This window comes from Gobius niger (genome assembly GCF_951799975.1).
Source record: "Gobius niger genome assembly, chromosome: 18".
Lineage (NCBI taxonomy): Eukaryota > Metazoa > Chordata > Actinopteri > Gobiiformes > Gobiidae > Gobius > Gobius niger.
Window position 1 is genome coordinate 22,652,473 of NC_136869.1, and position 22,993 is coordinate 22,675,465.

General features: G+C 44.3%; 1 protein-coding gene across 2 annotated transcripts in view; it reads left to right on the forward strand.

Annotated features, from left to right (window-relative positions):
• The window catches only part of nrp1a (neuropilin 1a), a 117,638-nt gene extending 99,878 nt beyond the window's left edge, over window positions 1–17,760 (forward strand). The window contains exons 10-17 of one of the 2 annotated variants that reach the window (XM_079575918.1): window positions 1,273–1,417; window positions 7,947–8,057; window positions 10,647–10,697; window positions 14,163–14,306; window positions 14,963–15,240; window positions 15,491–15,587; window positions 15,666–15,719; window positions 16,337–17,760. In XM_079575918.1, the coding sequence (XP_079432044.1) occupies window positions 1,273–1,417; window positions 7,947–8,057; window positions 10,647–10,697; window positions 14,163–14,306; window positions 14,963–15,240; window positions 15,491–15,587; window positions 15,666–15,719; window positions 16,337–16,623 (1,167 nt within the window). In that variant the 3' untranslated portion in view covers window positions 16,624–17,760. The remainder of the gene's footprint in view (window positions 1–1,272; window positions 1,418–7,946; window positions 8,058–10,646; window positions 10,698–14,162; window positions 14,307–14,962; window positions 15,241–15,490; window positions 15,588–15,665; window positions 15,720–16,336) is intronic. The other variant, XM_079575919.1, reaches the window with a different exon arrangement.
• Window positions 17,761–22,993: the final 5,233 nt, after the last annotated feature.

The following is a 22,993-nucleotide window of genomic DNA, read 5'->3' on the forward strand; positions in this document are numbered from 1 at the left end:
ATAATGCAAAGATGTAAAGAAAAGCCAGTAAGGAGTGAGAGGCTTGGCTGGTCAGGAGTTTTTAATGGTGCTGTGACGAACACGTAAAATGGATTATGGGCGTTTAGAATTAGGAGGACAGATTTGTCTTCAATCTGTCACAAAATAAAGTCTAGGAAATTCAGGTTGAAGCAGTAGAAGAAGAAAAGACCGATGTAAAATTAGATTAGGCGACTCCAAACTACAAAATACTGTTATTTTTGACGAGGGATTTTAGGTTCGATGTCTCCTTTACAAAGGGATACTAAATCAGGAATTCAAGAAGGAAAGTCATGACTAAAACTTTTGCTTCATAGTTGTAGACATGCGTAGATCTCGGTCAGGTGGATGACATCAGTGATTTTGTAATGCATTGTGGCGATATGGATGCAGTGGCACTTAATACTGCAATAACAATGATATTATGGTGATAGTGTTCGGCCCGACCTCCATCTCACCCCACAATGCCGCCTTTTACTTTGGAGAGGTTCCCAGCACACCGTCCGTGGCCACACCTCCCAATCCCCTTCCATCAAGGGCTTTATCTACTTCTGGGCTTTTCATCCAGTTTTTCCCCTCATTTACCGGAGGCTTGCTGTGGATCAGAGCAGCTCTTGACGGAGGTGTGGGCCACATTCCGCCCCCCTCCCCCCCCACCAGCCCGTCCCCACCCAGCAGCAACCATCCAAAGCCCAGAGAAGATGTCTGTAAGATGAGAGAGATTTTGAGCCCGGTTCCCATCAATGTTGCCTTTTAACCAGCAGACCATCGCTTCTGTGGTTTTGCACAAAGTGGAAATAAGTGCCTGTGGGCACCTGAGCGTCAGAGTGGTCTCAAGCAAACGCGCAGTTCGAGGAAAGGCTTCAGCATATTCATATTTAATGTAGCAAAATTTACAGTAAATTATATTTCGTTTTCTAAAGCAGTTCACAGTAGGACTGCCTGATTTGAGAAAAATATCCAATTACTGGTTTTCTGAAAAGTATCAAGACTCCGATTAGATGGTCAGTTGTTTGTTTTAAGATCTGGATGTACATTTTCAACACCCACAAGCATTAACAAGACAAATTCTGTCATGATTTCCAGTGTCAACTTAGATCTAACATGTTACGGAAGCACCTCAAAGCACTCTACGTTAGTCCACGTTTTGTTTTTTGCCTAAGCTGTGGAGGCTCTGTTCTCCTGATCCTGTAAACACTGCTCCTGGTTGATGCCTTCAGGATAAATAACGTTTTTTTTGTGTGTCCTTTGCAGATCTTTGAGGGAAACGGTAACTACGACACTCCGGAGTTGCGTACCGTAGAGCCCCTCCTGACGCGCTTCATCAGGATCTACCCGGAGAGGGCCACTCCTGCCGGGATGGGTCTGCGGCTGGAGCTCCTCGGATGTGAGCTTCAAGGTAAAAAAAAAAAAGTCATTCCAATTTTCAATTTCGGTTCCAATAAATGCAGAAAGAGGGCCCACCTGAACTGGCATTTTCACGGCTGACGGTGACATTTGTGCGAACGGCGATGACTTCCACGCGCGGTAATGGCGGTGCCGGGGGTGATTATCCGGACTGACGCGCTCCGCATTCATGACATTTCCATCCGTGGCATCGGTTTTTTTTTTGGTGCCGTAACATCATTTTCACCGTCTCCGCATCACCGTGATTAGCATTTTCACACACAATCATGACCTCAACGGGATGCCATCATTTACAGATATATGTGCGCTGTGTTCATGTGGCGCATGATATTTGGTTATAAGAATAGTATTTTACATATTTATTTTCAGAAAAGAGCAAAATCACAACAGTGGAATGGAACGTGTTCACCTTTACAGTGGCGGCAAAACAAACTCCAAAGAATTGTTTTTCTCTCACAGTGAACTAAGCCAAGCAGAAAAACTACACAGCAGAAAAAACTGGGTCACAATTATCTTATAATTGCAATTTATGATATTATAACGGTATTTGCATATGGTTTAAAAAATTCACTGAAACTGCAGAAATGATGGGAATTGGGCGATGAAATATTCCTCTTCATCATCTGCAATTCATGTCAGATTGAGTGAGACCTACAGGTATAAATTCAACTCAAAACTCTTTTTAGAGTATGATTTAGAGCATTGTTTTTCAACCACTGTGCCGCGCGGCACACTAGAATGAGATATTGTCTGGTGTGCCTTGGGAAATTAACCAATTTCACCTAGTTGTTTTTTTTTTTAACAAATGCATTATTATCCACAAATAATGCACCGTTTGAGTGTCTGTGCTGTGTAGTGATCGGCAGAGTAACCATATATACTCTTCCACATCAGGTAGTTAATTTTTACATTTAGTCATGTATTGAGGCATTGTGGCTAGCGAGACTATACGGTGTTCCTAGTCAAGACACTTTGATGAGAACATTTTCTGCCAGAGCCGTGGGAAGATATTTTAGTTAGGGGGTGCTGAGGGGCAGAATTTACCCCAAAAACGCTTTTTCCTATTTTTTAATATGGCCTGCAGTCTCCAAACTATCCACCAGGGGGTGCTGCAGCCCCCTCAGCACCCTGGGTTCCCACGGCCTTGTTTTCTGTTGGTGGTGTGCCTCATGATTTTTTCAATGAAATAAATGTGCTTTGGCTCAAAAAAGGTTGAAAAACACTGATTTAGAGTATAACAACGACCATCTGATATTTTCCCGGCTACAACCAAGATCAAGTCATTGCTGGTTTTATATGAATACGAAAGAACCATATTGAAAACAATTGAAGGCTTAGGTCCATCACATTGGGATAAATATTTATAGCAGCGCCATGCGGTGCTACGAGCTAACATCAAATTCATCAATCGACTTTGCTGCCTAAGCAAAGATGACAAACTTTGAGAAAGCTTCTGACTGAAGGACGTTGTTTAATTCAGCATGTTATGTTTCATTACGCTTGTCCGTCTGTAGCTTTGTAAAGGATGCAGGCGCTTGTCTCTCTGATGGGGGCACCTGCAAGTTTGTAGCGCGAGCTCTCGGAGCAGACTCTTTTCTTCGACATGTTCTGCGTGTGAGCGTTTCGTCTTAACAGACTGCGGTGGTGGTTGTCTGCATGTTTTTAGCAATTATCTTCTAGCACGATTATTCAAAAAACGTGGCACTTGCATTATGAGCGATCAGAAACACGGAAGCTGAACTGATGCTAAAAACAATTGGCCAAGGAGAAGCTAATAGTGAACACACTGTCCCCTGAACGCTTTGCCATTTAAACATGGACCCCAGCTAACATGTTAAACTAAAGCAGAGTCCGCAGGTCGGCCGTCTGTCATCGCTCGCAATGACAAGCAGGAAGTATTTGGCTCCGAGTGTCTATGAGTTATTTAAAAGCTAACATGAGTGCTTCCTTTGCTGAGCCCACAGCTGTCCGGCTCCTGTTCTTTATCCCGACGAGGGGCGCTAAGCCTTGTCAGTGAATCATCATCAAAGCGGCCCTGACTGTAGCCACTTCAAGAAGGGATCAAATAAAAGCCCACCTGCCCACTAGGATTACAGCGAGCACGGGGCCCGAACCGTGAAGCATAAAAAAAGTATTTCTGTCATAGCGCGGCTAGCGGTGGCAAGTTGGCAAAAGAGTAAAGGCGGCAAAGGGTGTACCAGGTTCAAATCCCAGAACATGTAGAGCAAGGCTATTCAATTAGATGATTTATTACACACACATATCCCCACCATACTTGGAGATAAACAGAGTAAATGTATACCAGAAGCGCATGGCTACTTAATATGCGTTAAAAAAGAGCGTACTTTTAGCGATCCCGATCACACCTGTTGGGCTCGATGGTAGAATATGCACAGTTATGAAAGCAAAAAATACTACATTTGTAAGTATTGCACAAATAAGACAAGAACAAGTTGATTTTAAGTGATTGAAAACTGAAGGCTTCAAAACATGGATGGTTGAGATAGAGGAGTTGGAGCTGGACAAGTTATTCCAGGCGGAGAGAGCTTTACATTTAAAAGCTCTCCGACAAACTTCATTTCATTGCAGGTACATTGAAGAACATTTGCACAAAGACAAAACAACAACGGAGAACAGGCAAAGTCTACACAAACTCCTAAAACAAGGGGAGGCAAGTTTTCTTGGCGCAGGGCCGACTTTCTTTAATGTAAACAGACCGAGGGCCGAAGCCGCTGATTATTAGCCCAAAGTAAAGCACAACACTGGAAAAAAGACCATCTTAAATGAGATAAATGACTTAAAATTGCGTGAATTAAAGTTCTTTTATGTTGAATTTGAGTTGGTTTGAACTAATCCAAGATACAAATGCTATAGCGCCGATGGAACAAGAACAAAACTCACTTGGAATCAGACAAATAATTGTATTTCACTTGAAATGACACAAAAATTATCTGAATTAAAAGAATAACTAATACTAGAGGTTTTATTTCATCTAAAACCAGACCAAATCTACTCAAACCTTAGATTTAATCTGTTAATTCAAGTAGATTTATGTCATTTTTACCTTAAAACGATTATTCTTTTCCTGTGCACTTCTTTCAAATGCCAGTGTTGTACATAATATATGACCTAATTGGGTGTATTGAAAGTATTTCTAACTTTTCTTCTCCCATTTACTCTAATAATGTTAAAAGTACTGTCTGATTTATGTAATGTTTTCCAAAATCATCTTGAGGGCCAGAGGTTCTTTGGTCCCCGGGCCTGACGTTGCCTACCCCTGTCCTAAAAGAAATGATGGATCAAAAACCCTGTACATGTGAGATACTCTGCCCAAAAAGACCTGACTGTAACCAGCTGTTTTGGGAGAGTGCTTTGCCCAAGGGTGCAATATACACTTCAAACCGCCAACTGTCTACTTTGGGTTCTGATTACTGCACTTGGTGACGGCGTTGACAGATCCAAGCGTGCATCTCGCTAATCCGGTTTGTCTGTGTACATGTAAACACCACAATAAATTCTCCAAAGGTTCGGTTAAATATAAGTCTAGTCAGGTCGGCTCGTCCTTCGCCGGCCTCTCCCTGTCAAGCACCCCGCTCGCCTAATCCATGAGAATTATAATTTGTCCAAAGCGAGCCCCTTACGCCTCACTTTTTACTGCCTTCCTGTTATTCTTGCTCCGCCTAACTGAAAGCAAAGCTGATTTAGCACAAACACAGCTGAGCGCCGTAAGAGCGTGTAGCGGGGCTGGCCCTAAGTGGATTTACATATTGGATTTCAGGGCGGCCCGGTCCGTTGTAAGCCCTTCCCGAAGTCCCGGCGGGAGCTTTAGTCAGATCATAATGCTTGTTTTCAGAGCTAATGCCAAACACACACACATACTCATAGAGCCGTAATGAACCTGCCAAACATGCGGCTGTGGCGGCGGAGGGGGCTGCGGCGCTCGCACACCTGCGAGCGGACACACCGAGAAAGAAACTGAGAAAAACATGTCACCAAAAGTCCTTCGATTAACTTTACCTTTATAATATTAAAGTTTGGACAGATGAGGGGCAAGCAACGAGGCGCAAACAGGAGTACTTTATTTACTATCATTTTGACCCTTTGTTTTGTTTTTGTTTTAAGCTATACAGAAAGTTTATTTACTTTATTTATTAGTGCCAATTATTATTCTGGCTACACTCACTTTTTGTTGCTACAGTCGATATTGTCCACATTTGGCTTGGTTTTGGATATATTTGGGGGTTGTTGTTGTTACCTCTACTATTCTTTTTGTTTTAAGTTCAAGCAATTTGAGAGTTTAATCTTCACTTTTGTTTTTAGACAATCTTGTTTTCGATGTTTTTACTTTGAAGCCTTCACTTTGAACTACCTTTCATCTTTGTTATGGTCCTGAAAATGTGTAACGCTTTACTTTTCGCTACACTGGCAATGTTTTTATACATCCTTGTATCTCCTTTTGAGGTCTCAATCTGTTACATTTGTTTCTGCGACTTGGTCCTCGTTACACCTCCATCTTTGTTGTCGTGTTACTAAAATCCGTTTCCTTTCCGCACATCTGGCCGTGTTTTTTCCACCATTTTTATTACGTTAAACCTCTCCCTATCGCCTCCGCCAAATCTCTTCTCCCTCAACGGCCTTCGCAAACACCCCGTCCTCCGTGCACCTGTGCGTGGACCTAATCCCCATTCCCCCGTGAGGCTGACCCCACACCCTGACCCCTCTCACCCGCACACCCCCGTCCCGCCTCGACCCGCCCGGAGTCTGACAGGAGCTGATCGGCCTCATATTTCATCCAGCTGTGCGCACTCACACACAGAGACATTTTTCAGACCCCCATCTATCTGTCCAGGCGAGGCGCTCCTCTGTCCTCCCCTCTCTGCGGCCGGGGGGAGCCGTCATTAGTCAGTCAGGGCAGAAACACACACTGCTATAGCTCACTGGGTTTTTCCCTGCTACAGTTAGCATTAGCCGTCGCAATGGTGCAGCTTTTCAATGATGATTGGATTAGTTGTCGTCCAAACTAATTTTTTAGTTTCCCAACACGCTCCTAGCATCCCAGTTCTTCACTGCACTGGGATGAGTTTATAAGCACAATTTTATTTATTTTTTAATATTCAAGGGATTTCGAACTGAAAATCACATTGCGGAACATTGCTGGTTGATTTAAAGTGAAAGTACCTAAAGAGTTACTAACCCCCCCTTCCAGAGCCTCAGCCTCAGAGCCTCAGATTTGAAAAACTCAACAGAAAGGGGCGTTGCCTGGAGGACTAAGGGGCGGGGTGAGGGGTGGGAGGGGCCTGGGTCTGTGATTGACAGTCTTGAGGCTTCTGACTTCGATGCTGCACCTGCAGCGCTTCTCGTAAACAAAGTCCGAGCATGGAGAACACTAAAAAGTAATGTTAACAAAAGAAAGTTGATCTTTCAACTAATTTGCACTTAAGAGCCAAAATTATGACCAGGATATGTAGTGAACACTATTGGACACTCATTTATACCGTTTATCTTTAAGTATTTGCTACGTTACGAAAATTGCATCCGATTTCACTGCCCGTACGGCAACACGACAAGGACAAACCTTCCTTTCTTGTCGTGAGTCAATGGCCTTGACAGAACGTCTGCTCAGCGCCACCTACTGTTCCGGAGTGTGCATAATTAGGCTTTTAAAATGAACAAAACACATCGACATATTCACTTTTATCTTTCAAATGTAGTGGAGCAAAAGTGACAAAGCAAGAGAAGCTTAACTTATATTGGAGTCATATTTAACCAGTTTTATTCAATTTGCTTGATGAACTAATACACATTTTGTCTAAGAGTTACTAAAAACACTCTACATGTGTGTGTACAGCTCCACACACACAGTATGCAGTGGAGTGTGCATTGCATCTAGGTCTAACCCACATCCAAGGCCTTAATGATAGGCCCCGATTCCAGCCACATACCCCGGCTACAGCTAACCCCAAAGTCCTCGGCGTGTGCTCCGGGGCTCTATTTATACGCCTGTCCACATTCGATAAAAAACACAGGCATGCTAATAGCCCGTAGTGAAGCCGTGAGCGAAATGAAGGGTTACGGCGCATGTCAGGCCGCAGATTTGTGTTCTTATGATGTCGGTCCAAATTACGCCGGCATGGTATTACGGTTTAGCAATGAAGCCTCATAATGACTATGCCTGTGTGGAAAAAGCGACACAGATGGAGAGTTCTATGGAGTTTATCAGTCAGAAGTTCCGAGTTCAATTCGGAGATCTTTGTTATCAATAGTTTTCTGGAATAAAAGCCTGTCACTGTTTCCACTGTGAGTATTTAAGTGAAAAGATTCTTGGCTACTCGGTCCGTATGTTGCTTTTTAAGTGTCAGTGCACAATCAAATGAAACCATCAGTCCTCTCTCCAGCCGGTTCGATATTTTTTTTCCCGTTTGAATCAACATAAATGCACCCACCGGTTAATCCCCAGCACCAAAGTCTGAAATATAAATTCTCGCTCATCAATAACATGTTTGTCTTGTTTTCTCTTTCAGCCCCCACGCTGGCGCCCACCACCCAGGCCCCGAGCACCACCGCCTCTGACGACTGCGACGACGACCAGGCCAACTGCCACAGCGGCACAGGTGACACCTACGACCCGACAGGTGCTAACTAACAACGCCCTCGTGAGACCCGCCCCCTCCCCTCTAACCCCCATCTCCCTCCCGCCGCTGCAGTGCACGGAGAACTACAATATCTATCGTCCGTGCATTTATTCACTTAAAGGCACACTGCGTAACATTTTGTACAGAACTTGCTCCTCCTACTGACCGGATCGACACAGGAAATGCTACTTGTGCCGTCAACGGATGGATTTAGATGAGGCCATATCTTATTTAAATCTCACATTTAGCTGCCTTTACTCAACATCTCCATGGAGACGAGCTGGAGACATCCTGCTCCCAGTAAAGTCACAGTCAGGTCTGAGGAGAGCTCAAGGTCAGGGGTTCGAATCCCGCCTCCTGCAGGTGCACACTGTTGTTGTGTCCATGGGGAAGACACTTCACCCTCCTTGCCTCCAGTGTCTGCGTACATTGGTGTGTAAAGAAGAGTGTGAATGTGTGACTGGTTCTTTGCTGTAAAGCGCTTTGGGCCTGATGAAAAAAGCACTATGTCCATTTACCATTTCTTATAGGTATTTTTCAACAATTAGTGTGTCTTTGATCAAATAAATGCTTGTATTTGTTACGCAGTATCGCTTTAACTCTCAATTAATGAACGATAAGTCGATTTAGTAATTGTTGTGAAATCCCAATCAAAAAGAGAAAAATCTGAAAAGCTCTATACCTGATAGATAAAGGTTCTTGAGTCATCATCTGTACTCTGTATTTGAAGTATAGGCTTCTCATCCAGGAAGCTTCGTCAGGCCAGTTTATACCATATCAACCTTCCTGGCAGATTTCCGCGCACTTCTGCACAGGGATTAGTTTGCGAGCGCGTGTCTCACCTCATCGGGGGTGAGTCTGCAACGACGGCGGAAAAAAAGCCGCTACTGATCAATAAAATGCCTCTGTAATTAAATGCGCAGAACCCAAAGTTGTGCTTTTACGAGACACCCAAGGCAAAACCATTTTCATTCCAGCCTCAGAGCGAGGGGGATTTCCTAAACTAACTCCTTGGCCTCGTCCTGTGTTCCGCGGTCCACACGCGCCCCCTGCTGACTCGCGCGCGCCACTGCACGCTCCCCTGTTCTCTGCAGTAAGTTGTAATTATCTGCACCTGTCCCCCCCCCCTCCCCCCTCCCTCAGTCGCTCGCTCGCTCGCTGCTCCCGCCTTGGCCGACGTTGGCGTATATCTGCCTGGGGAGACGTGCACACACCTGCTGCTGAGTGAATACCTCCAGCATCTCGCCGGGCCACCCCCTCTCTCCTCTCTACCCCCCCCTCTCCTCCGGTTCCTCTTGGCCTGGTTTCCTACTAACCCACTGACTCGGAGCCTGCCTCTCCCTCGCACACGCTGTACTCCCCATTAGCCGCCGGTCTGCGCTGCACTCGTATCAAACGGGCGCTTCAGGATAAAAGGTTATTCAAAGGAAGAAGCGAACGGGGCTTCGTGAGGACGGAAAAGAGAGTGGAAGCGTTTCATTTACTCCGGGGATGGGATATTCCACAAGCCACAGCCAAATGTGTCATCTGTAGAGAGACAGAGATGCAGTTGTCATTAGTGAATGTGAGGACTGAATCTGATCAGTGAGGACTGACTCTGGGTTGAATCACGACTTGATGAGTAGTAGTAAGCAAGTAGCTAAGTATACGTGTAAATCTAAAAGACATAAAGTGGAACAAAGAGTGTAAACATGCAGATTGCAGACGCCACAGTTGTTCTACATGTGGATTACATGGAGTAAGAGGTAAATATGTGCTGTACAAGTCAACAAACTCCAGTTCATCTGATCCAAACCGAAGCACACAGAGAAACCCCGTCTCCCTGACTATACTTGAGAAGTCTCTTAGATGTTGTAAACGTCGTGACTGCTAGTTAAACTACCATTCATTTATACTGTTTACACTATTGATGAGTCTCAAAGCCTCTGTGGAAATTGCATAAAATCTCAAAACAGTCCTGTTCACTTTGTTTAGATTTCCACTGCTGTGAGATTTTCGTGGAGAGTATGAAAAACATATATTTTTTGGAGACTATATGGTAAAAGCAATGAGAAAAACAATGTTTCCATTTGCAAATACCATGTAATACTGAGTAAATGGGTTCTGGTCATCGCTACGGTAACTTATAAAACATAATGACAGGGGTTTCATTGACTTTATTGATTGGAGTGACCAAATGGAATTTTCTGCCAACTTTGGTACATTTCTGCCAAATAAAATGTTTGACTCCCCATATAAATGTTATCATGACTGATCATCAAACCATTTTTTTTTTTAAATAAACATTTCAAAAATGTATAGTTTTGATACTCTCCACAAAAATCCGTCAAAATTACTGTACTTAGTGAACCGGACTAAAATGTAGAAGGGTAAGTGCCTTTGAGGGTCTAGAGCATAGGGAGGGGGAGAGTTCATCCCTGGCTGCACCCTGACGGCCGTGCAGCTCTTTCACCAGACCGATAACAGAATAATTACAGTGATATTCAGGGCACAATGGAAAAATCTGTAAAGCGATACACATTTCAGCTGACGAAGCGATCCCCTCCGAGCTAAAGATGCTAACGCCGATTGTGTTGTTGCTTTTCGCAGTCGTCCCGACCGCCGCCGAGACCACCACGGCCGAAGTGGACACCATCCCTCGTGAGTACCGCTTTCCAAACCCTATATTTCCAGAACTAACATCCATAGCTGAACTCGCTTAATAACGCGCTATCGGGGGGTGGGGGTGGGGGGGGTGCTAGCCGGTATTAGCGCTGATGATACGGCCCCCGCTGACAGGGCGAGAGAGAGGTTGATTAGCCTTGGCGCTCCGCTGCTGCCGCCTCAGCGTAATCACTAATCACCGGGCCGGCATATTTAAATACACACACACGCTCGCACCATGCACCCGCTACGCAAATGACCACAGGAAATGAGGTGATGAGGGCGGGCTCCCCGGGGCCGCACGCTCGCACCGCCTCCACCCCCTGCATGACCTCAGCTAATGGGCCTTAGGTTTCGTCCAGCTGCCTCCTTTAGCCGAGAGGCGTGACAGCTTTGGACGTTTTCACTTCACGTTTGACGATGCCGCATGTGCAAGGACCGCGTTCACCTATCCATGGGTTTCAACAACAGGCCGACGCCCCGGCAAGCAGCAGCTGAAAGTAAAGAGAGTCGATCATTTGTTTGTAAATCTCTAGAGAGGACGTTGCCATTGTATTCGAGCTCATGTCAATGCTTTTGAAGCCGTATTGTGAGAGTTCATTCTACTCAAGAACACAAGTAAATTCAGTAGAGACTCTGCTTTAGTTTCATTGACTTGGCAGTTTTGTTTGTTTGACTTCTGTGTTTCCCTGATGATTTTTGCAGTGAAAGCAGCTATGACGAATCCAATCTTTATAATTATCAACCATCTCCATTTCCCCAAGTCATTCATTCCAATAAAGTCGTCCAGATAGACTTTATTATGAAGAAGATAAACATTCACACCAGTGTTTTAACAGTGTTGATCCAATAACAACTGGTTGAATGTTCACTGTTTTCAGGAACATTTCAATCTATTGGATAACTCAAACCTTCAAACTTGCCCATTTAAGAGATTTTTTTTTAAATGAAATCTAAAATACGTTTAGAAATAAATCTGGAGCCTTCACCTTGACTTTCTAATTTGGAAGCGAGTCGATCAAGCTCTTGCAGATGAGCTCTTTCTGTCGGCTTCCGCGCACAAAGTAACCCTTTATTAACCTCCTGTGTAGGTTCTCCTTGGCTTTTCATTCCGCCGTGAGCTATTTTAATGGGGAATGCGATTCCTCCATCAAAAAACACCTCAAAAAAACACGGCCTTGCTTCTGAAATGCGGCTCCACGCAGAAGGGGAAGAATTCCACCCTTTGCATTGACAGAAAGGAAAAAAAAGCCGCTGTCCCGTTATTAGAAGAAAGACGGCCCGATATGTGTGTGTAGTCATTTGAAGAGGAGGCTCTTTTGAGTCTCGCGCCGGAGTGGAGAGCTGTGGCAAGCATCCCAGCCATTCTCCCCCGCGGGGCATTGGAAGTCCTTCATTATCCAATTTAGCCTGAAGTCGCCGCCCCACGCATGCAAGCGCGTTGTCGGGAGCCCGTTACCATAGCCCCCCGTACTCATTAAAGGTGTGGAAACCGCGGCGGGGTGTGGCTATGTCTCCGTGCTTTGTACCCATGTCTTCCTAGCCTTTATATTAGTCGCAGCGGGCATTAGACGACATCATTATTACAGAGGCCTGTGGCTGAGACGACACACGGGCCTGAACACAAGCAGCTTCTAATGCGCACAAATGTAGCAGACAGTCTGGACCTTTTATAGATGACTTATTGTATCACTGTGTCGGTCTTCTCTCAAATGTTGATGTTTTTGTGGGACATGACGTGGCATTTTTTTTAAAGGAATAGGCCACTTTTTTTATGTTCTTACCTTAGCTTTGACGAGTTCTTTAGGACCTGTCTGATCTTCCCCCGTGCCTTCAGTCACGTAAACACAGCACAGACGGCGTTAGCATTTAGCCTCTCCCTCTCTCCTCTATAGCTCCAAAACAGGTCAAGATAGAAGCTACCAAGCTCTTCCACGTTTTCACTATTTAAATATGGTTACATGAAGTGTTCCACTACAAAGTATAATTACACAAAATTAAACAATGTGGATTTTTTTTTTTTCGCACAGTAAAGTGAAGATTACTGTGCGGATGCCAAACTACTCCTGGTATTATTACGCCTGACAATATAGTTCCCCCTTTTATCCGCTTAGAAAATCCACAGTTTAATTTTGTGTAATTATACTTTGTAGTGGAACACTTCACGTAACCATATTTAAATAGGGAAAACGTGGAAGAGCTTGGTAGCTTCTATCTTGACCTGTTTTGGAGCTATAGTGGAGAGAGGGAGAGGCTAAATGCTAACACCGTCTGCGCTATGTCAGATCAGACAGGTCCTAAAGAACTCGTCAAAGCTAAGGTAAGAACATATCTCAGTATGTAAAAACGGTGGCCTATTCCTTTAAGCTTTGAACCATGTTATAAACTTCAATCCATAAAAACAGACCTGGAGGAGTATTTCACTGCATGCACGCAGTTTTGAGTACCGTAATGTCTGGACTGACGCGGAAGGCTCTGAGTATTCTGGCTAATGATGCTCATCCTCTTCATGGTGAATTCTGCTGCTTGCCTTCTGGGTCGAGGGGCTCCATTGGTGGGGAAAAACAGATACAAATATTCCTTCATACCTGTAGCCATCTCCACTCTAAACTCTGAGTATAAAAGGAGTACACAGGCACCGAATTCAGTGTGAGGGATAGAGTTGTTGTATTCTCTTGTTCTGTTGTTGTGACTCTGTTTTTTGTTCGCACTTTGGCATCTTGGTGGACGTGGCTTTGACTTTTGCTCGTGCTACTCGTTTTGCACATGAGCAAGCACTTTATAAATGACCCCAACGTGTTTGTTTATCACACCGTGCCGATGCTGTAAACCACACCGGGAATCGAAATTGAATGTTAGTTTCTTAATAAATAATCCCACAGCTGCCAGCAGGGGGAGCCCAAGGCAAAGTCTTAACCAGCTCTCGCGCCTTTATTTCATTCCTGCTTTTTAATCCTTTCAGAGACATCATTTCACATTATAAAACGTAAAATATCAAAGCTGAGGCGCCACAATAATGTTTTGAAGCCTATTTTAAGCCCCACCAAAAAAAAACTTTTTGATTGTTAGCCAATACCTTATTTCTCTATTACTATTATTATTATTTTTATTTGTACAAACTATGAAAAAGGGAAATTGCTGCTTGTTACTTCTTACAGGCCTTCTTTCTCCTCTTGGCTTTCTGTTCCAAATTATACCACTCATCCCACGTGCCTCTGCTGCCCCCTGGTGTCTGTATTAGATCATTGCATGTGTCCTCCTCAGCCTTACAGTGGAGCCTGGGGTAATGTGGTTTCAAAACCTTCTAAATGGCCCAAAACAACGTCAATTCTTTAAATGTTCACATCATACAGACACGTACACACCATACCATTCAGAATTACAATGATTTTGATTTTCTTGCCACCATCCCGTGTCCGACACATCCCACTGACCTCCTCTCTTTGTCTCTCGGTGGCGCAGCGTTCCTGTGGTTCGCCTGTGACTTCGGCTGGGCCAGCAACCCGTCCTTCTGCAGCTGGACGTCCGAGGACACGGGCTCCAGGTGGCAGATCCAGTCCAGCGGAACGCCCACACTCAACACGGGGCCGAACATGGACCACACAGGTGAGGCCTAACCCCTTTATAGGATTCAGGCTGTACTGGCTTAGCGTCGAGATCTGACGGGATCAGGCCTAACAAAAGGATATAATCTGGACCATATGTAATGAAAATGATGGAAAAACGTGTAAAAGGAGACAAATATAGAATTAAAATGAAAATGAGCCTTACCAAAGCATAAAATACAAGCATTCATTTTAATGCAGATATTTTTTATCTTTAAAATGACCAAACAAATGTGTGTTTGCTGTGAGCGGCTCAGTTCTCCTCAGACCTGACTGTGCTGTACTTTACTGGGAGCGTCTCTAGCTCGTCTCCATGGAGATGTTGACCAAAGGCAGCCAAATATGAGATTGAAATAGTAAATAATGCCAACATATACAGTATATATATAATCCAAAATGTTGCACAGTGTGGCTTTGAAATAAATGTCTGCAGATGATCTGAAGTTCCACGTGCAGAAGCTCAGGCACCATCTAATAGAATGATAAAATGCCATTAGGATAAGAGAAAATCAACATCCGAAATGCATTTAACTCAAATTCTAAACTCTGATTGAATTGAAGTATCTTTCCTTTCAAAATAATATAAAATCCATCTTCATCCTCCTCTTATCAAGCGAGGAAACACTGCCTAACCTCGCTTCCTTCCTCCCCCTTCAGGCGGCTCGGGGAACTTCATCTACACCCTGGCCACGGGGCCTCCGGAGACTGAAGTGGCCCGCCTGGTCAGCCCGGTGGTCAGCTCGCCCGACGCCGACCTGTGCGTGTCCTTCTGGTACCACATGTTCGGACCCCACATCGGCACGCTGCACATCAAACAGCGCAAACAGACCACCGACGGACCGGCCGACATCCTGCTGTGGACGGTGAGCGGTCACCAAGGCAACCGCTGGAGGGAGGGCCGCGTGCCGGTGCCCAGGACCAACAAGCCCTATCAGGTGAGGACGCGTTTATGTGCACTTATTAATACTCTCTTTTCTGGATTACAACTTGTATTACTTCTAACGCCACAGTAGAAAATAGACCAAACTCAGCTTTTGTGATACGTTTTGCGCTTCGGGGAAATGTGCAGACGTTGCAAAACTTTAGGACCGCAGCAAAAAGGCAACAGAAAAGTGACGCACTGTGACACTAAAGTAAGATTTGTTTCAAAATAAAAGTGTGTTGAAATGCTTCCTCTTTTTGCAGGTGGTGATCGAGGGCCTGGTGGAGAGGAAGAGCTGGGGGGACATCGCCGTGGATGACATAAAGGTCATGAATGGGGTCAGCTCGGCCGAATGCAAGGGTAAGGTTTTTGACCCTCTTCCTGCTCCTCATGTCTTTGAATGAAACTGTTCTTAACAAATATATTTGCCCTGCGCAGATCCTGACGTACCGGCCGAACCGACGCTGCCCGAGGATCGATTCAATGAAATCTGTAAGTAAAAAAGTATTTTAGGTATAGGAGGCGTGGCAAAGACCTTTATCACTTTTAAAGAGGGGGTATTATGCTTTTTTCAATCACATAGCACCAGTCTATATCACACTACAATGATGACCAAACCTTCTGTTGGTCTGTAAGTGCAGTAAATTAGAAAAACTGCCTTGTATAAAATGTCTCTCTCAAAATGGCTGTAGTGAATGTCTTGAAATAAGCCTCTGTCTCTTTAAGAACCTCTGACCCTTTCCGACACGCCCCCTCCACACGCTGTCTGTGGCATCAGTGGGGAGGGGGTTCTGCTGAGGAGCAGTGGTTGGTTACTCGGCGAAAAGCTCGGAGGCGTCTCCGGGAGGTGGGGGCGTTCCTAGGAGGACTCAGGCAAACCTATCCCTAAAATGGCCGCCATCAGAGTTTTTACAGATGACTCAAAAATACGTGAATGTGCCAAGGCAACACTTCAGGCATGTTTTTAATGAGGGAATGACATAATAACATGATGTAAAGCTTGAAAAAGTCCATTTTGCATAATACCCCCCCTTTAAAATAATATATTCCGCTCTCCTGGTCTATTGTAATTGAAACCAATGACATGTTTCTCCCTTGTGTCTTTGCAGTGGAGGAGATCACCGAGTATCCAGACCTGGTGGAGACCAACCAGATCAGCGGCGCGGGCAACATGCTGAAGACGCTCGACCCCATCCTCATCACCATCATCGCCATGTCGGCCCTGGGCGTGTTCTTGGGCGCCATCTGTGGCGTGGTGCTGTACTGCGCCTGCTCTCACGGCGGCATGTCGGACAGGAACTTATCGGCTCTGGAGAACTATAACTTTGAACTGGTGGACGGCGTCAAGCTAAAGAAAGACAAACTAAACGTACAGAGCTCGTACTCGGAGGCGTGAGGGATGGAAGGACTTTTTTTCCCCGACGATGAAAAAGACTGTGCGGTAAATGCGCGGGATTTCCCGTAGGAGTGCGCGCAAAGACTGTTTAGGCACATCCCCCTCAAGCACTAGCGCGAGCGGGCGGGCTCTACGGACTGCCCCGCGCTCGACCTGTCAGAGGGACGCAACCAGTGGGAGGTCAACTCTGGACTGCTACATTTTTCTCAGGAGCTGCCGTAAAAGAAACCTACCAGTAGGGGTCACTGTGTACAAAATAAATACAGAAAAAATATGTACATACGATCTAGATGATATTTTAATTTTCTATTATGATTTTCATTCATTTTTACAATCGGATGCTGGTGTTGAGACCAATTTATTAATAATGTTTAAAGTATTTATCATTCTTTTTTTCCCACAGAGAGATTTTTTTTTTTAAGTTGATGAAGGCTGTTTTTAATTTTTCACGGATTTCTAAGAAAAAAAAAGGAACCATATCCAGCAAAACTGTAGATGATGGCATATACAGGGTGTGCCATTCACACATGACCCTTGCCCTTTTTTTGACCCCTCCCCCCTCGTCACTCATGGCAAATGTGTGTGGTTCTTTCTGACAGTGCCTTCCCATCATGCCCCGCGGTTCTAGCGACGGGAAACAGGGGCGAAACTCGCAAACTCATCACAAAACGGGATCTAATCTATCAGAGCTTTTTTTTTTTTTGTCTGTTCATTGTTTCATGTCCAGGAAATCGCACTGTAAATATATGTTTTAATATATTTTAATGCCCCTTTTAACGAAAGTAAAGATGGCTGCAGTATCCCTTTTTTCATGGGTCGTATGTATGTGTGTGTGTGTGTTGCGTGTGCGTGTAAATATAATCCTGACTGTTCTGTGAATGGCGTGTTATTTTTTATCTCTGTTATTTTCCTTTATTTGCAGCGTGCATTCAAGCCACCCATTAGTTGCTGTTTCCCATTCATAGCAATGTTAGCTAAGTTAGCAAAAAAACCTCATCGTTTGACTATTGTGTTGACTCGGCACCAGTATAGTTTAATGTAGCATAGCTCATAGCATCGGCAGAAGAGGCGGCGATGCTACGCTAGCTGCCGACATACCAAAAAAATCAAACAAAAAAAATGAATTAAAAGCAACAATCATCGCTGCTTCGCTTTAGCCAACATTAGCGCGTCACCTCGTCACTGTGGATTGTTGTTTTTGGACAATACTAGCTTGAATGCACTTTGTTCTCGATTCCCTAGCTAGCGTTAGGAGTCTCTTTTCAAAAAAGGGAGGGTTTCTCGGAAGGCCCTCGCTAACTAACTGAAGATTGGTGCTATCATCACTTTTCATGATGCTGTAAGTAATTGTAGCTTCTGTACGGCCCGTCTGGTCGCGAAGAGTCGCTCGTCAGTGTGTAGCAGCAGCCATAATGTCGTGATGTCACCGCTGATGTCACAAGGACGAGACGCGGGGTCAGTTTCACAAAATGTCCAAGGTGTGCTTACTGTTGCCGAGTGGGCCTTTTTTCAGACTAATAAAATGTTTGGAGACAAAATGAAAGTCAAGGAAGTGTCCAGTTTTGTTTATTTCAGCTAGCTAACAATACAAAAGACCGAGGTAGAGGTGACAGCAACGTTAAAACATCTTCACACATGCAGGCTTTCGGATTTTTTGTTTTTGCAGTTTTTATAAAGGTTGGGATTGAATGTATCACATTGCGCACACACACACTGCACCAGGGCCGAGAGATGAGCGCTGTGCGGGACAGGTATCCCTCCTCTTTGCCGTTTCATTTTCATCTCCTCCTCAACTCATACTCATACTTTTACGTACTAAAATGGACACCATGAAACTACTTTTTTTAGCCAACTGTGAGTTAAAACTGTTCTGAGGTAAAGAGCGTAAAGCGATGGTCTTGGTGTAGCGTCGGTATCGAACATAGACTGTAAAAAATAATGGACGTCTTCTGCTCAGTCCTCCCCGTTTACCATAGTGACCACGGTCGAGGGGGAATTCATGGAGGATTTACAGACTCCCCCCCCCCAGCTCTGACGAAGCATGTTCCTAAAAAGGGCATACGGGCGGGATTTTCACCGTAGACTCGGCCCTTGCGTGTAGCTCGCGCTGCTCCAATGCTAACAGTCTGAGCCTCATTAAGTACGAGATTTCAAAAATTATTCTTACGAAAACCAGCCTGGTTTCATATACTGTGACTAACCCAGCGTTATCTCAGGAGGAACATCTAGCCTAGTCTAGTGTTGAAAAAATTGTTGAAAAGTTGTTTTTAAGTTGTCTAAACTCCAATGCTTTTCAATGGGGGACTAGCGGCGATATGGAGGTACTACAGCAATGGCGCCCCCCAGTGTTGTGGTCATAAAGCAGAGCAGCCAGCCCCCATTGGTATCGAAGCGCTGGCCTCGCTGCTTTAGAAACGTGAGCGATACACCCGGCAGTCTGATAGCGGTCGAAGTAAAGGGCTGAACTACGGGACAACGCCTCCATGTGTTATCTCGGCCCCAATTTCTAGTCGGGCTCGGGGCAAAAGAGCTAAACGCTACGCCGTTAGCGGGTGAAAATGTGTAAATTAGCCACATGGTTCAGAGCGGGTGAAAACAGTAGTAGCTTACAATCCGCTAACAGTACGGTATATCAAACAATGTCATGTCCATCTCCATTACATGAAGTGATAGTCTGTAAACTGAGGAGAGAGAGAGAGTTTTCAGAAGTAAACACCAGATGCCCTTCCTGTCACAACCAGTCCAATGAGTGAGAGGGTCTTACTCAACAACAGTGGCCTTTGCCTCAAGCCAGATTTGATCTTACGACCTTTTGATTGGAAAGTAAATCCTTACTGACAGGTCGCCTCAAGCTAACGGGCCTAAATGTAGCTACTCTCAATGGTTCGGAAAAAGATCATTCAGTTTTCCCTATGATTTGGGATGTAAACAACAAGCTAGCACCAACAATCCTAGCTAAAGAAATGCAAAATAACACTCGCTATGCTAACACAATTGAACTTTTATTTGTTTCGTCGCCAATCCAACACTTAACTGTTTACGTATCATTAAGCATTTTCTTTCCTGGTGCGTTTTGTGAAACTGACCTGGGATCAGTGTGGGGGAGGGCGGGGACATTACCTCAATCAGGTTAAGAAAAAACAAACAAACAACAGTTCCTCTCTGCGGCTTCACCAAAGGACGTTTCCACCCGACGAAACCACCGCCACTCACCGACGTCACCAACAAAAGGCTGGCTTTGTAGAGCTTTTGTACGACTTTTTAGCTCCTCTCCAATCCCCCCCCTCCTCTTTGTGAACTCTTCTTGGGACAATTCCGTCGCAGGACCCTACAAGAGGATTTGGAACTTTGTGAGAACCTTTTTTTGGGTAAAGGGCCCCGTTTTTGGGACCCTTACAGGGAGCCCACGGGAGCCGCTTAACAATCACGATATCGATCCAAGGGTGTTTTTTTTATACCTGTGTGTGCTTTACGTCGTGTTGTGGTGAAGACTTCAACTCTTTCTTTGGGCGTCCCGCAATTTCTTTTTTCACCCCTCTTGTCTTTAACGCTTCAAGCTCTTTCGGACAGTAGCTAAAGGACTTAAAGCTAGAGAAAACGGATACTGTAGCGCTGGACTCAAAAGATGTTGCACTGATAAATATATTTAAAAAAAAGATTTATGTGTTTTTAGCGATCATTTGCAAAAAAAAAAAAAAAAGAGAAATGTGGGAAAATTGAAAAAAAAAAAACTGTTTCGTTTTTATATGTAGTTTCAGATTATGTGATATAATTCTGAAATGTAAAAAAAAAAAAATGAAATGGATTTGCCCCCTCCCCTGCCATGGTCATATTAACGCTTCGTTTTGTACTGTCAACGGACTTTGTGCAGATTTTGTTTTTTGTTTTTTTTTACAAGGAAGAAAATCAGACTTTTATTTTCAATACTGCTTCTGTAATTTGCTGTTGTAGGAAAAAATAATAAACAGCAAAGCCTTACACAATGGTTTGGATTTCTTCATCAGGGGAAGTTGTAGTAGGAGGGGTTGTACAAGTACTGACTATATACAATGTTTATTAACAGTTTTTCAACGATTCTACTGCAGAGATTTTAAAGACTGAAATGATTTAGCCCTAGATATGTCGTCATAGGTTGATGGCAGGGACAGACTGGGACTGAAAAAGGGCCCTGGACTCTGACCAGCCTGGCCCAAATTAGCGTAAATGCAGCACTTCCACAAAGACATATGTGAACCTCTTACCTCCCGTCTTAAAGGATCTATATCATGCTATTTTAGCCATTCCAAAGTTAAGTATAGGCATTTATATGAATGATTGTACCTCTACCGCTATTGAGCACTCATTTTTGTGATAAATATAAGTGTTTTCTGGAGGTATTTTTCAAACCCGGAAGACACAACGCTTCGATTCAGTTAACTCCGCCCCCTCTCTCCGCACATACTTTACCGTAATATAAATAAACAGCAATAAGTGAAGTTACTTCACAATGCAGTTATACGGAGTTGACATCTGCAACACAGCTTCATAAATGGCTAACACACATGCTAATATGCTAACCCGCGTTTGGATTGACTCACCGCTCTGATCCATCTCTGTTTACATTGTGGGACTCGCGTTGGTTATAAAAGTTAATCCACTTTGATTCAGGCGAAGGTTCCCCAAACATCCATCAGTGACAATCACAGAAAAACAATATTTTGGTGATAGTCGCTGAATCCTGGAGAAAAAAACAACTTCAAGTGGCCTCTTCTTGAAAAAGGTTGAATAAACTCCTCGTCCTCGTAGCCAAACGCGCTTCTTTTTCTCCGTGACATGATCGTTAGGTAAGAATAAAGAACAGGTGTGTCCAGTTATAACGAGCTCCATCTTCAGCTGCAGCGCAAACATGACTGATCTGTTCAGACGCGATGTGTTTGTTTTGGCCACAGCTGACCTGGAAGCACCTCAGGCACATCCTTTTTTTTTTTTTTTTCCTTTTTTTTTCTCTTTGTTTCTCTCTTACGACAGTAATAATGAAAAAGCTGTTTTACAAATTAAAATCCGTCCGTAAGCATAGAATTAAGACATTACATTACAGACGTCGAGCACTTCCGTTCCGCTGTGTCGACACAACTGAACACTCAGTCGTTCAGCAGGAGAGGGCGGAGCCTCAGAGAGCAGGATTCAGGAGGATTACTGAGAGCTGCGTGAATGAAGCCACAAACCACTCTGGGGGTGTTTTTGATAAGGAGATAGCATAACAACATGGCTAAAAGCTCCAAAAAGTCGATTTTGAATGATATAGGACCTTTAACCGAGTGCATTTCCTCCAGTTCGGTTTTACCCAAATCTATAAGCTTGTCCACTGGAGAGCAACAGCATAACGCCTCATTTGAAAGCTAAGTGATTGCACCCTTTTGTTACATTGTTGCAGCATGTTTTTGTTGTTTTTTCATTACTTTTTTGTGGCTTTTTGTGGTGTTTTCGTCAGTTTTTTGTCGGTTTTTCCATTGCTTATTTCGTTGCTTTGTTGTCATGTTTTCGTCACGTCTTAGTCACTTTTTGGTCACATTTTCGTTGCTTTTCTGGCTCACTCGTCGCTATTTTTGATGCTTTGCTTTTAAGCTCTTAGATTTGGGTAAAGCTTGGTTAAGGCGGGGGTTTAAGAGGTTAAGGAGAACATTTAGACTGGTGGCCCTAGAGCCTGTGGCCCTTCTGTGATCTTCCAGAATGGACATATGGCCGGGCCGCCCCTGGTTGATGGTGGGTCCTGTACCAAGCCCGTTGAGAACCACTGGTCTACACTACCTGGATGATACTTCTTTGGCATCTATGCTGCATTAATGAAACAGAATCATAATGTTTCCTAAATCTAGTTTTCAAAAATACCATTAGCCTATATTTTGATCATTAACATGTGGTGGGACGACCAACAAACTACAAACCGGGGTTATTTCACTCAATAGATAGAATAAAATACAAGCACTCATTTCATAAAAAATATCTGTTCTGTGAAAAAAACATCCAAGATTTTACCTCCTGGCTTCAGACTGTCTTCCAACGCCACATCCCTGCTTGTACCGATTATCATATTAACAAGCAAAGGGGAATAATAAGGCCATTTGCCTTCATAGCATTCACACACAATTAGCTTGGTGAGATTTGCAGCCCGGCGTCTCCTTCTCCCACATCCCAGTGCTCCATTCAGACTAATGCAGCGTACAGACGTGAACAGGGATATAATTAGTCAGATGAGGAGCCCCTGCACTCAGAGTGATCCATGCGCACGCCTCAGTCGCTCCGGAGGATAACGTTGTGATTTACAAGAGCGATGACAGCTCACGGACCATCAACAAAGACAATCATGGAGTGAATAGGAGCTTCATTTAAG